Raw genomic sequence first — 15,022 nt, 5'->3', positions numbered from 1 at the left:
AATATGTCTAGATGATAAAATAATTACTCATACCTTGTTTTAGTGAAATATATTGATTATTTACAGTTTACACTTTACAGTATTAGTCGCCTAGTTTCGATATTATTTTAATAAAATAAAAAACAAGGTTACAATTGAAGTCAAGGTCTCTCTGACCGTCAAATTTTCATCTAAGCCTAATCAATGTGACGACCTTATTGGTTATAAAATGTAAAGTATAAAATTACATTATTAAATTTTCATAAATATTATCTCGTTATAAAAATGTCTCCAAATTGGTACATGTATATGTCTGTAATCAGGAAACATTTTTAATTAGTATAGAAAAACACATGTAAAATCGTAGTTATGATTTTTATAAAGAACATTATTTTTAGTAGAATGTTTGTAATGATATCAATATAATTTAAAAAGAAAAACGAAGGCTTTTCAACCAATCTAAAAATGCATGTTTGCACAATCCACAAGTGGCAAACCAAGGATATTATATTACAAATATAATTCATAACTGTTAATTGTTAAATTAATAAGAATTAATTAAGAAATATATATATGTAATCCTCGAGAACATCTTCAATTTTTTAAAGTCGGTTAATAATATAAATTAAATTACTAGCTTCTCTATATTACATCTATTATTTACGGTATATTTTCATCAATTCAGTCATTCTTAAGTCATTTTAGGTTTACATAAGACCAACATTATTTTTAATTAAGATTAGTTGGCTTTAAAGTATAAAAATATACAATACTAGCGGTCCGCCCCGGCTTCGCCCGTGGTACATATTTCGTAATAAAAAGTAGCCTCTGTCCTTTCTCGAGTATCAAAATATCTCCATACCAAATTTCAAGCAAATTGGTTTAGTAGTTTAGGCGTGATTGAGTAACAGACAGACAGACAGAGTTACTTTCGCATTTATAATATTAGGTAGTATAGATTTATCTTTTGAAACTTAAGTTGAATAAATTATTATATTATAATGGTGTTTCAATAGCACTTTACTTATCATTAACTATATGCCTAGTAAATGTATTCAAACTATGTATTAAATATAGATTACTAGCTTTCCGCCCGCGGCTTCGCCCGCATTTTCAAAGAAAAACCCATTCCCGTAGGATTTCCGGGATAAAACCTATCCTATGTCCTTTCTCGAGTATCAAAATATCTCTATACCAAATTTCATTCAAATTGGTTGAGTAGTTAAGGCGTGATTGGAGTAACAGACAGACAGACAGAGTTACTTTCGCATTTATAATATTAGTATGGATATAAAACAATTTATTTTATTGCTATATTTATCTTTATTTTAATTACTATAAAAGCAATTAAAATACTTCAAACTAGAAATTCTTGAATTCTTAAAGATAATATTCCAATATAGCTCTAATGTGTTTTTAATGATTCAATAAGTTACTATTGTACTAACCTATTTTTTATTTAGCTATGCACACTTACTTGATTAAATAAAAAAATTTATACCTTCAACCTATGGCTATTTAACCCATTGACCACCGAGCGGCCCGATCGGGCCGCGACACAATAGATTTTCTATTGTGTCTGTGATTCCGGGGACTGATGGATTAAAATGCTAAAAACAACATTAAAATAGCCTTATAAACAAACACACATTGATGTTTCGCTACCCATTCATATCCTAACTAACTTTAATCCATCAGTCCTCGGAATCACAGACACAATAGAAAATCTATTGTGTCGCGCCCCGATCGGGGCTTACGGTGGTCAATGGGTTAATATGATAAATGTGATAGTAACTCTGTCTGTCTGTCTCTTTGAAGTAGTCATATTATTTTTTTGATTATTTTTTTTGTAGTCAGATTAGGTAGTGATTGTTTGTTAGATAGATTTCCCCACTTGAAAATAGGTACCGATTGTAAAAGGTTCTTATTTAATGAAACGTCTGAAATTTTGCAGTAAACAAATTGACTATTCGTCTTTGTAAATTTGGTGGTTCACACAGAGAACCTGTCTTTGCTAACAGTTACACAAATTTATATTAACATTAACTTACATCTATTTTAATACTAGCGGTCCGCCCCAGCTTCGCCCGTGGTACATATTTACGTTTTCTCTACATAAGAACCATCCTCGTACTTCAAGGAATATAATAAAAAAAAGAATTATCGAAATCGGTTCAGCCGTTCTCGAGTTATGCGCTTACCAACACATTTTGTGATTCATTTTTATATATGAGAGATAAGTATTAAGTAATTATAAAAAATATACTACTTACTTCTGTTGGTGGTGATGATGAAGACACAGATATAGGACCTTCTGCAGTTGTCAACACCCATGTTGTAGCGAACGCAAAACCAGCCAAACAAACAGTCCTAAGCCTACGCATTTTTATCTGAAATTTTACAATTGTTTCATTAAAATCTGATAAATGATTTACATTGGTTTTATCTTATCTTACACTTTAATGGGAATGTATCCACTAAGATTTGTTTTTACACGCTTTCTACATATTCCGTAAAAGGTAGGCTAATAGATTTCTTATATTTGAAATAAATTAGTTTTTAAAATAAATAATTAGTATATCTTGCAGTTAGATAACACTTCAAATGAGGTTAATTAAATGTTTAAGTTTATAGATTTAATTAAATAGCACAATGATATCACTACGTACATTTTATCTGGGATTTTTGAATAAACTTGTAAAATATTTTGTTACTGCCAATATTAATTTAATCCAGTGTGATGTGAAAACACAATAGAACAATTAGGCATATCGAATAATTGTAAATAATCGTATATGGAGTAGGTATTTTAGCGTTCGTTTCGTAATGTGAAAAAGATACTTCTACTAAATAAATTATTATTCTAATGCCAAACGTCACCGGTGAATGGAAACAGAAATTTTCAAAGGCCAAACGTAACCTTCAAGTGTTACCTTGTTTATGTGAGGATTTCAAACACAAATACCACTATCTAAAGATTTTAATTCATTCCCCAAGAGAGGAATATCGTAAATATGAACAATAAATCAAATTTACATCACATATAAAAAAGAAAATTCATGTTTTATCGACATAACTTCACAATTGACAACGTAAACGTAAAACGACACACAGTTGACAATGACAATTGACAAGTGACATTATTATATCGAAAATTACACTTTTTTCCCAAGAAATAGAGCTTTGGCTTTTTGTTAGTATTTGAATTTTTTAAAAATGGTTCATACTCGGAACTTAAAATTGAAATCATTAGTACACTCGAACCGAATTTACAAGATTTTACTTCACTTTACTTTGCTTATATTCTATTTAATTAGAAAATTCATTCATCGCTTTGTAATAGAAAAAAAAAATTTAGGATATTCGATGTTTTTAAACGTAGAATAACAAAATAGGCGGGAATTCTAAATTTTATTCGCGGACGCAGTTGTTACTATTTTATTTTGTAATCTAAGTTGTTTGTCGTATTCTTTCGTTATTATAGTTTTAACTTATAGCGGAGGCTTTTGTGTGTATTATATAATACTTTATTATAAAGATTTCATTAAAATGACAAGCGTTAAAAAAAATATTAAATCTAAGTTTGTACCAGACGATTTAAGTGATTTTTTAAATGAGTCACAATTTTTGAAAGACTCGCCCAAAAAGAAAAAGCCCCAAAAGCGTCAAAAGATTGATCAAGGTGATGAAAATGTGCCAAATATTTTGGAATTTAATGATCAAAATCCCAAGAAAAAGAAAATTCACCAAGAAACTGAAGTTTGTGGTGAATCTAGACAAAAAATACTCAATATAATGAATTGCCAACTAGAGTCAAGGTAACCATATTAAATATTTTATATCTATCTCAATAGTTTAAACTATAAAGAGTTATCTTAATTCTTTGTTATTGTAATTTTCAGAAAAAAAATTAATGAAAATCTTCAAAAAAATTTAAATGAAGTGATCAACCACTTAGAAAATGATTATAATGTTTTAAAAGAAAATGAACAGAAATTGGAGCACCTGACTACCTCATATATGAAATGTATGCAACAAGCAACTGCAGCTCATAAACAAAAATTGAGAGCATTTAAGGAAATTCAGATGACTTATAAAAAAGAGTATGTACAAGTAAAATTTGGATTCTAAATAAGTATCTATCTAATAATTAATTCTGTAGTTAATAAGTCAATATCATTTGGTTAATTTTTAGATGTGATGATTTGGAAGCAGAACACAAATCTGAATTGGCACAGTTGGCTGAAGAATTAGAAGAAGACATCAATAAGTTAAAGCAAAAGCTTATATCTGAAACAAAAAGAAATGGATGGGAAACTTTGCGTAGATCATTCTTTCAAGCAATGCAGAATGATTTTTAGTTTCATACATACCTAATCTATTTATTTTTAATGAATAAAGTTCTTTGCTAGTTATTTTTTCTCTATTCTTTATTTCTCACATGCCATGCATTACATAATGTATCAAGGTTTTTAACTGTAAAGTATATATTTCCATGAACTAGCTCAACATCAATTCAATAATTATGTAGGTAGGTATGTTAAAAATAGAATGTTATTAAGTATATATGTATTTTTGATATGATCCTTTTTGTCATAACAGAAACAATTTTGGAAATTGTGTTAATGAAATGCAATACCTAGTAGGTAATAGCTTTATCTTACAAAATATTTATAATATCCTAGTCATTATTCAGACTAGGATATTATAAATATTGAAACTGAAAATAAAATGAGGAACCACCTGACAAGCACATAATTATTTCCTCTATTAAGAATGGAATCTGACTATCCTTTGTCAAATAAAAATAAGTTATTTATAACTTATAAGTATATCAATGTAAGATCTAGTGTGTCTTAATTTATTTGCTATAACTGTGAAAAATGAAATACTTAGGTATTTTTTTTATTAAAGAGCTGATTTAGTAATTACAAATTAATGCAATAGTAAAAATTCAAATAAAAACATTATTTTAACCATGGACGTATAAAAAAAGACGGACGGTATATCGCCTAAACATTGAGTGAAGCCTAGTAATGGCGGCGAAGCATCCTTGTGTGTGTGCCATGTTGCCATGGCAACAGCTGTGTTGATGTCAATGGCGGCTGTATTTTTTTCTATAAATTTTGCCGTAATAATTTTGTCATTAAAACATAAAAGAAATAACTTGCTTCCCTGTGGAATGTAATCCCTTGTGTTTTGTTATTTAAAATTGTACTGTTGCGACACCATTTAACCACGCAAGACGGCATTTTAAATATTTTTTTTGAAACAGTGACGCAGTTAATCAGTCGGTAGTTCACGACGTAATGGCGGCCGACTAGCTTACTATGGTGAGAGTGTGTGCGTGTTTATTGTCTTTACACGATCGCTAGCTTACTATGGTGGCTTCACGTTGTTTGTTCGTAATACGGCGTCCGTCTTTTTTTATACGTCCATGATTTTAACATTTTAAAATTGACCACAGGTAACTATAGAAGCTGATATAATTTAAGGGACCCAGTTGTTGGGAGAATGTTCTCATTTTAATAAAAATTCATTTAGAAACTGTAAACAGAGCTCGATGTGGAATACAATGGTATTCCAAATCGAGGACGTCACTTCGAACATTTGCTTTGAACACAATGTATGGAAAATTCAATGTATGGGAGTTTTTAATGTAAGTTTTATGGATATTTCCCGTTTTATTTTTAAAAAGTTATTGTTGTCATTTTACTCATTAGGTAAAGGGCTTTCGATATCAGTAAAAGTTTTTTGATATCTGAAATAGTTATCGTATAGGAGCTACCAACGTTGACAAGTGAGAATTTTAGTATAGTTGGTTTTTTGATATATTGTTCCTCTGGCTATTTCGGTTAGAGTCCGCGCAGTCTGGCTGGCCGGAGTGGTTGCGTTCAGTAGTGCGCATCTTATCTGCACAGGAAATTATCCTTAATTTAAAGTCATTTTTTAACGCGTAATTTTTAAACTTTTGCCTTTAGATAGATCCATCAATCATAATTTTTTTATTGCAAGACGTTTTTTTCGTTGTTAAATAGGTGCCAGACGCAATTTTTAATTTCGTTTTTATAAAAAATTCAAATTATTTTAGAATGTCTGTAAATTTCATATTATATTCTTCAAACATAATATAATCTAAAATTAATTAGCCAGACGCTAATTCGATTGTTAAGTATTAAATATGTACAAATAAAAAGTAATAAATAACAAAGTACTGAAGATTATTGAAGAATCATTGTCGTGCGAAGAGCACGAAGAAGCCGATTCTAGGATTATTTTTAATATTTGTCAAATTGATTTTGATGCTGAAGTTGTTATACGCTGTTCTGACTCTGATATTTTGATTATACTTCTGGGAAATATGGATCACTTGAAATCATCTTTGAAAATCTGGATGGATATGGGTGTAGGAAATCATCAGCGATATATAAACGTTAATGAAATATACCGAATACTTGGAGTATCTTTATGTAAATCTTTGCCATGCTTCCACGCGATCACCGGGTGTGATTACACACCAGCATTTTTTAGAAAAGGCAAAGTCAGACCTTTTAAAATATTGGAAAAATCGAACGAATATCAACTAGCTTTTCAAAATATAATTACCGATGATGAAGAAATAGTGAAAAGTACCTTTATAACCCTTGAGAAATTTATTTGTCAAATGTACGGTGTCCAAAATTGTTGTAATATTAATGATGTTCGATTTCATCTGTTTTCAAGTACTTTCAAGTGTAAAAAATCTGAAGAAAACTTTGCAAAAAAATTTCGAAACTACGACTCTTCCAGTTTACCACCCTGTAAAGCTGAATTGTTTCAACATTTATTAAGGGTTCGCTATGTGACTAAGCTATGGAGAAATGCACACCAAAAACAACCGACAGCTTTATCTCCAGTTGCTTCTGGTTCAACAAAGATAAATACGATTTTGTTTGGTTTGAGGGAGAGCAATCACCTTCCACAGTTGTAGATGTTATTATTCAAAGTAAGTATTGAATAGAACATTAATCAAGAAAAACTAAATTATTATATTATAACGAACAAATCTTTTTACTTTGAATAAATGAATTATTATTTTTTTTGTTACAGATAATGGAATATTGGAAAACAATAACAATTCCTTAGACGGCTTAGACGATAACATAAATAATTCTGACAGTGAGAGGGAAGATGATGATGATGATGATTATGAAGATGGCTTTTTAAATTTAACAATGTACCTAATTGTTTAACCTTCATTGATATAGTTTTTATTCCATGCTTTTTAATGTATGGTAATTTTAATTTATTTTTCACTTTTATGTTTTTTTTTTCATTTTAACTTTTTAATTTATAAGAACAAGTGTAAATAATATTGTATTCTTGCAATTATTTCCTGTCGCATAATTAAAATACACTAGCTGATGAGCTGCATGCTTCATTACTTTTTTTTATTTATACTCATTTTTTAATACTTAACAATCGAATTAGCGTCTGGCTAATTAATTTTAGATTATATTATGTTTGAAGAACATAATATGAAATTTACAGACATTCTAAAATAATTTGAATTTTTTATAAAATCGAAATTAAAAATTGCGTCTGGCACCTATTTAACAACGAAAAAAACGTCTTGCAATAAAAAAATTATGATTGATGGATCTATCTAAAGGCAAAAGTTTAAAAATTACGCGTAAAAAAATGACTTTAAATTAAGGATAATTTCCTGTGCAGATAAGATGCGCACTACTGAACGCAACCACTCCGGCCAGCCAGACTGCGCGGACTCTAACCGAAATAGCCAGAGGAACAATATATCAAAAAACCAGCTATACTAAAATGACTTCTTTTTCAACGTTAATAGCTCCCGTACCATTACGGAATAATCGCCTGTGCACAATTAACGATTACACGTGGATTACACTCTGTATATAGTGTATTATCTATGGTGTAAGTCAATTACTGTCAAAATGTTGACATTTCATATTTGTCAAAACTCAAAATAATACATGCAAGTGCATTAACCTCACAATTTTTATAGAAAATGCCACTAGATTACAGAAGATTTAATGGACCAGAGGACAGTATATCATATAAAAGATTTACCAGTGATTACTTGCGAACATACGATGAACTTCTGAAAGAATTATTAGATAAAAATGGAAAAAGAAAAGACGGGCGCGCGATGGATGAAGCGCGAAGTTTGTGTATGTTCTGTATGTATTTGTTCACTTATAAGTTAAATTTAATACTTAACAAGACTTAATTTGTATTATTTAATTCATTACAGTTGCCAGGACCGGTATGGTCTCACAAGCGAAAGGTTCCGCCTATGTAGAACTTAAGAGAACTAAAGTTGTTTGTTCTGTTTTCGATCCTCGAGAAATAGTGCATCAAAATGAATTTAGGTATATTAAATTTACTCTATAGTTTCAATGAATATTTTTTATTTTATTTTAAGTGTATTTTGTATTTATATTTATTAATAATTCCAGTGAACTTGGACAAATATTTTGCGAAGTTAAATTCGCGCCATTTTCTTGTCCGCGTAAACGGAAATCACACGCCCCTGATGCAGAAGAAAGAGCATTGTCAGCGGATCTTAAAAAGGCTATGGAACCAGTTATATGCAGACATTTATTCCCAAACTTTCAGGTGTGTTAATATTATATTATTTATTTAAATGCAAGTTTGCAAATTTTTGTTGCTAAAGAAACTTGTTTCTAAGAATTTTAAATTTTTTTAAACTTGTCTCTAGGAATAACTTCGAAAACTTAACATGATTAAAGTTAACATCCTAATTTTAAACAAAAAGCTGATCAAAATCTGAATCATGGATTTTACTGCTATCAGCAGGCTCAGTTTAAGTAAAGTTATTTATGCAGCAGTATATGCATAAGATAAAATAAACAATCTATTACAAACTTTCAAATCTATAAATAAATAAATATTATAAATATTATAGGACATTATTACACAATCGACCTAGTCCCACAGTAAGCTCAATTAAGGCTTGTGTTGTGGGTACTAGGCGACGATAAATATAATCTTATATATAAAAATGAATCGCAAAATGTGTTGGTAAGCGCATAACTCGAGAACGGCTGAACCGATTTCGATAATTCTTTTTTTATTATATTCCTTGAAGTACGAGGATGGTTTTTATGGAGAGAAAACGTAAACATGTACCACGGGCGAAGCCGGGGCGGACCGCTAGTATTTAATAAAAACATATATAGATAATAACACCCAGACCCAAGAACAAATAATTGAGTTCATCACACAAATATTTGCCCTGACCGGGGATTGAACCCGGGACCGTCGGCTCAGTAGGCAGTTACTTTACCACTGCGCCAACCGTGTCGTCTATTAAATGAAACAACTCGAGAATTAATAAAAGTTCCTTATTTTCAGTTGGATATATTTGTCTACATCCTAGAACACGATGGGGCTTGTCTAGCCGCAGCGATAAACGCAGTGGGACTAGCCCTATCCGATGCAGCGGTACCCATGTATGATATAATATCTGCATGTTCTGTGGCCATTATCGGCGAACACATATTTGTAGATCCAACGGAACAAGAAGAAAATTTAGCACTAATGAGTCCAGATACGGACACCAATCATGGAATAGTTACTATGTGTATACTGCACAATTTAAAACAAGTTTCAGATTATCGACAAATCGGTTCTATGGATGTCGAATGTGTTACGAAAGTAATGAGTATTCTGGATATGGAGTGTGAGAAGATTATTCCGGTTATACAGAAAGTTGTTGTGCTAAATGTTGTTAAACAATTTGATCAGCACAAGAAATTAGTTGAAGAGGCAAAGTTGCGGGAGGAGGCTTTAAACGCAAAGGTAGAGGAGTGGAAAAGCTTATTAAATGGCGGATGAAATATGGTTATAGTGGTTTTATTTCTACATTTACCTGTCCTTTGTATCCTACTATTATAAATGCGAGGAGGAGGCGGTCGCATTAAAAATGCGACTGCCTCCTCCTTGGTACAGTCGTTGACGCCTGAGCGTAGAACCGAGGGATCCTGGGTTCAATTCCCGGTGGAGACGAAGAAAAAAAAATGTCTCGGTCCGGTAGGACACAGAAGGCTGATCACCTACTTGTCCCTAAAGAAAATCGATCAGTGAAACAGATGTATGAATAATGCATCTGCCCCTTATCCCACTACGGGGACACGGGACTTCACACATTAAAAATGCGAAAGTTTGTGAAGATGGATATGTATGTTTTTTACTCTTCCACGCAATTACTACTAAATCAATTACAATGAAATTTTACACACATATAGAGGACTTGGATTAACACATAGGATAGGTTTTATCCTAGTAATCCCACGGAAATGGGAAATATGCGGGTTTTTCTTTGAAAACACGGGTGGAGAGCTAGTTGAAAATATAGATAACATCTAAGTTACCCGTCCTGGATTCCAAATACCTACTATGTAGTTTCAAATAATTTATCATAATAAGGCTATAAATCTCAATTTTAATGTTTTATAATGGTTGGTCATTGCTTTTCATGTTTTTCTACTACTGAAAGATTTGTTTTATTTTGGTTTTCTATTACTGATATGAGTGGATTAATGTTGGTTGTAAAAGCTAAGTTAATTTATGTAAATTTATATATTAAAAAAAGTGTTTGGTATGTAGTTTTGCCTTTAGAGAGTATACAAATTTATTACCAGCGCTAGCTATCAGCCATTTCATTAAAAATCATATCTGTGCACTAATTGTATGTACTAACAAAATTTAAATTATTTACTATTAAAGCTAATTTCCAGTAATCTTATAAGTATATTAAACATTCGCTTTAGCTTCAGAGGGGATGAAGTAGGTTGTGAGGAAATTATAAATACATACTATGAAATAAAACTCAAACTTTGATTCTCTATTTATTTTCCCATTCTACACACTACATTTTTCTCAATGCATAAATGCAATTTAATCCTCTGGCTTCTCCGGTGGTGGGCCGCATGGCTGCAGCATTTTCTCCATCAGGTTAAATTTCACACGAGCCTTGGATTCATTTTCGACGATTGCGAAGTAGCTCAACAGGTCGGGATGTCCCATGTAGCTGCAGCAGGAATCCCGGTGTTGATTAGTCAGCCACTCATATTTAGTGGTATCGGCGTGGCCGGTACCAATGTACTTGCTCTGAAGATGCTCCAACTGACTGTGAATGTTGTAGCGTTCACCCATCTTGATAAATGACCACTTTTATTCGAAGATGAAAACGGAATGCGCCGAAAACAACCACTCCTCTTCTGAGCAGAATGTTATTGATTTTTCAGTATTTCAGTTTAAAAACTGAAATCACTACGATACGTCCAGAATTGTATGTCACTAATTAGTAAACTTAAAGGTATATTTTACAATTTATAAAGATTTCGTTTTTGTATGAAGTTTATTTTATAAAAATGTAATAGTTTAGTTAAATAATAATCATCAGATCATGTTTGAATTATTATTGTTGTGACTTGTGTAAAGTTTGAGTTTTGACATCTCTTGTATTTGCATAGTCTATGATTTGCTGTTTGACATAGGTACGCTATGGTTTATACTATGGTTTTATTTCGTTTCCATGACAACTCTGTTAGGCGCTGTTTTTAAATTGTTGAATCAATGAACTAGTGGGATTTTGTTCATAATTTTAATAAAATGGAAGATAACATTAAATTTACCGACTTAAAAGAGAACAATATGACGTTACGCAAGCAAGCCAAAAAAATAATAAGTAAAAAGCACTTGAATGACAAAAAAATCACGCATTTGTTTATGCACGAGAAGAATCTTACGGAAATTGTAAGTTGTTTAGACTCATTTGAAACAATATTTTATTGGTGCTTGTTACGTTAAGAATATAAAATGATGTTTCAGCCACCCCCAAAGCATTGCACTCAAGTAATTTATGTATATTACCACAATAATTACATATCCAAAATACAACATTTGGACCTCATGTACAATTTGACTCATTTGCATTTGCAATGGAACAAACTAACGAAAATAGAAGGTCTTGAAAAACTAGTTAAACTGAAAAAGCTCTACTTGAGTAACAATAGAATAAGTGTGGTGGAAAATTTAGAGGGCTTGAAATATTTGGAAGAACTTCACATTGATAAACAAAATATTGATGACCCATTGTGTTTTGATCCAAGAACAATGATTTCTATCGGTGTAAGTATTTTGAAGTGAAACTTATTTAGGCACGCCGCTCGTTGAAAGTAAAATTTCAAGATCGCGTCATGGCAATACCGTCACGTCATGAAGTAAGGCGATGTTTTTGGGTAAAGACGCGCTTTGTTATTTTAGGGTAGTTATCAATATTTTTCTTGTGACCTTTGTGACTAAGATATTAATGTGGGATATTTTTTTATATTTTTCCAGGCATCTCTTAGAATACTCAATGTATCAGAAAACAAAATTACAGAAGTTCTTTGGGTGAAGCCCTTACGACGTCTCGAAGTACTTATTGCAAAGAAGAATCAATTGGATGATGTTCAGGTAATTAATATTTTTTTATTGTTTTTCAAATTCAGATACTTAGGCGCTCTCTTGGTAATTTAAAGTAAAAAATAATTCAGAAGAGACAATTCCAATATAAATATAATTTGATCTAAAAATCTTTAAAACTTAAATATCTTAGTTGAAAAGTGCCTAACTACCATCAAAAATATATTGCAATTTATTAAGTAGGACTAGGGAAGTTGTTTTCCAATACGAAGATAGGAAATTAAGCAAATACCCACTTATAACTATAGATTTTTATGTGTCGTATACTGTTATATAATATGATACTAGCGGTCCGCCCGGCTTCGCCCGTGGTAAATATTTCGAAATAAAAGGTAGCCTATGTTCTTTCTCAGGATCTAAAGATTATCTGTGCCAAATTTCATCAAAATCGGTCCAGTAGTGTATGCGTGAAAACCATACATACATACATACAAACCTTTCCTCTTTATAATATTAGTATAGACGTCTTTCATATTGTATTCACGAAAGAAATAAAACCGTTAGGTACAAATAAAATTTAACATAAATTATTATGCCATTGTTTGATTTTAGGCAGTAGCAGACGCTCTATGTCCTCTCGTCAGTTTGGTCGATGTCAATTTCACTGGAAATCCGATGACGAAGAAACATAGATATAAAGAAACTATCATAGCTAGATGTGGTCCTCTACGTAAGTATATTGTAGATGGCTTGAATTTTACAACTAGGCGTGGTCTTGGGCGTGGTAGACGAAATCTCATCGAATAGGTAAGTATTGAAAATCGCGGAAGACCGATTTTGATTAAGGAAAAATTTCATCATTCAGTTTTTTAAAAACAATATTTCTAGCCAGATATCGAACCCGTTGGTTTTAAAAAAAGGACAACAATAATTATTGATGTTGCCTCTACTAAGGAATCAATTCTTGGAAGAAATGTGTAATAATTTGTAATTTTACGATAAAATTATGATAATTTAGTTTTATTCTTCCTTCTTTATTAGGTGTATTGGACACGGTGCACATTCACAATACATCCAGAGTGTTCCTCCAAAGTTTTGACAAAGTAGTACGATTACGTCAATTGCATGAAAAAAACAAATTGAGTACCAATCGAGAGGGGGCTGATGAATTTTTCGATCTGAATATGTTGCCGGGACCAAGAGCACAGAGCGCTATGGCGATTTGTGAGTTTTCGAACCAGAAGCCTAAAAGTACGTATATGATAATTGTTTTTTTATGTTAACATATAGGTTTTTAAAGTGAATCTTGTTTGGGCGCGTTGATTTACTCTCAAGGTCGCGTCATGGCAATACCGTCACGTCATAAAGTACGGCAACGATTTTGGTAGGTAACATTGAATCTTGACAAAGAAGTTTCTCGGCATAAAATAAAGCATATCGATACAACATACCGCAACATTAAAAAAAATCAATTAAATAAAAAAATAAATGTGTGTATTTATTTCTTTCAGTGACTGCCGTAGATTCTAGTTACACTTTTATGCCGCGAGCACTCTGGCCAAGTAGACATAATACTTCGCCTATTACTACAGTCGAACCAGCCCCCGTTCCCCCTATGGAAGCAAAACAACAAGACGCTGAAGCAAAAAGTGCACCGATTAAAGGAATACTTAAGAAACCCATGCCAATGAAATATATTTAAAAATATTGTAGTTTTATATAGATTTGCATCATATTTATAATAAATTTTTGCGGTTTTAAGTTATTATTTTCTTATATTTTATTTAGGTCCGATTTTTCAATGCTTGGATAAAACTTATTCGTCGAATAATGCATATAAAACTACCATTTTAAAAACGTATTCATTGCCCGTATTTGACGGTTTACGTGACATTTTAATATTATCGTGAAATACATTAATGGACGGATAAGTTTTATCCAAGCATTGAAAAATCGGCCCTTAAAAGAATAATCAAGATGAGGGATAGTCAGTTACCCGGGTCATTTTCTTGCGTGCAAATATTCGTACAATCTTTGTACATTCATTTGACTGCAAGCATCAATGATATTTTATGTATAGATACGTTATATACTCACAATATATCCAAAAAAAAATGCTTCATATGCAGTGTCAGGCACACACAAATACAATTTTCATTTTACTTAATTTATTACATTGACAGACTGTATAAGAGAGATGGCTCTAATAAAATGATATAAATAAAAAAGACAAAGATAGTTTGTCACTTCCGCGCAGGTGTAAGCAAAAGTCATAAGAATTCGCCAATTAAATATAAATAAACAAATAGTTGCCATGGTAATTGGCATAGACTAACGACACAGAAGGTTCAATGTAGAATATAGATGTTAGGTTTCCTGCACAAGTAAATAAATGTGACAATTTCATTTACTATTTTATGATTATTATGATGTCGTATTACAATGAAAAAAAAATTTTTTTTTGGAGATATAACTGTATTAAGTATTTATTACTAGCTGTGGTGTTCGTTTTCGGTCATCATCATTTGACCCGATAAACACCCACTGCTGAGCATACTGCATAATCCTCCTTATAGAACTCCATAAGGACCGA

The 15,022-nt window shown here is 31.5% G+C and overlaps 3 protein-coding genes across 3 annotated transcripts; 2 read left to right on the top strand and 1 right to left on the bottom strand.

Annotated features, from left to right (window-relative positions):
* The first annotated feature begins 3,492 nt into the window (after positions 1-3,492).
* Positions 3,493-4,384, top strand: LOC149897498 (uncharacterized). Its single transcript, XM_090116451.1, has 3 exons — positions 3,493-3,797; positions 3,882-4,082; positions 4,175-4,384. The coding sequence occupies exons 1-3, from the start codon at positions 3,529-3,531 to the stop codon at positions 4,338-4,340; spliced, it is 636 nt and encodes a 211-aa protein (XP_089972577.1). The 5' UTR covers positions 3,493-3,528; the 3' UTR covers positions 4,341-4,384.
* Positions 4,385-7,939: 3,555 nt separating this feature from the next.
* On the top strand, positions 7,940-14,134 carry LOC149897496 (uncharacterized). Its single transcript, XM_090116516.1, has 11 exons — positions 7,940-8,165; positions 8,249-8,366; positions 8,454-8,613; positions 9,373-9,847; positions 11,051-11,151; positions 11,608-11,778; positions 11,854-12,153; positions 12,364-12,480; positions 13,042-13,159; positions 13,471-13,680; positions 13,941-14,134. Exons 1-11 carry the CDS (start codon positions 8,003-8,005, stop codon positions 14,129-14,131), a joined length of 2,124 nt encoding a protein of 707 aa, XP_089972642.1. The 5' UTR covers positions 7,940-8,002; the 3' UTR covers positions 14,132-14,134.
* Positions 10,856-11,409, bottom strand: Sf3b5 (splicing factor 3b subunit 5). The gene has a single exon (XM_090116294.1). The coding sequence runs from the start codon at positions 11,173-11,175 to the stop codon at positions 10,918-10,920; it is 258 nt and encodes an 85-aa protein (XP_089972420.1). The 5' UTR covers positions 11,176-11,409; the 3' UTR covers positions 10,856-10,917.
* Positions 14,135-15,022: the final 888 nt, after the last annotated feature.

The sequence above is a fragment of the Colias eurytheme genome, chromosome 25, assembly GCF_061535395.1.
Source record: "Colias eurytheme isolate Ceu_HAF_F1 chromosome 25, ilColEury1 Martin Lab GWU primary, whole genome shotgun sequence".
Taxonomy (NCBI): domain Eukaryota; kingdom Metazoa; phylum Arthropoda; class Insecta; order Lepidoptera; family Pieridae; genus Colias; species Colias eurytheme.
The sequence above is the reverse complement of the archived record's forward strand: the minus strand, read 5'-3'. Positions and strand labels throughout refer to the sequence as shown.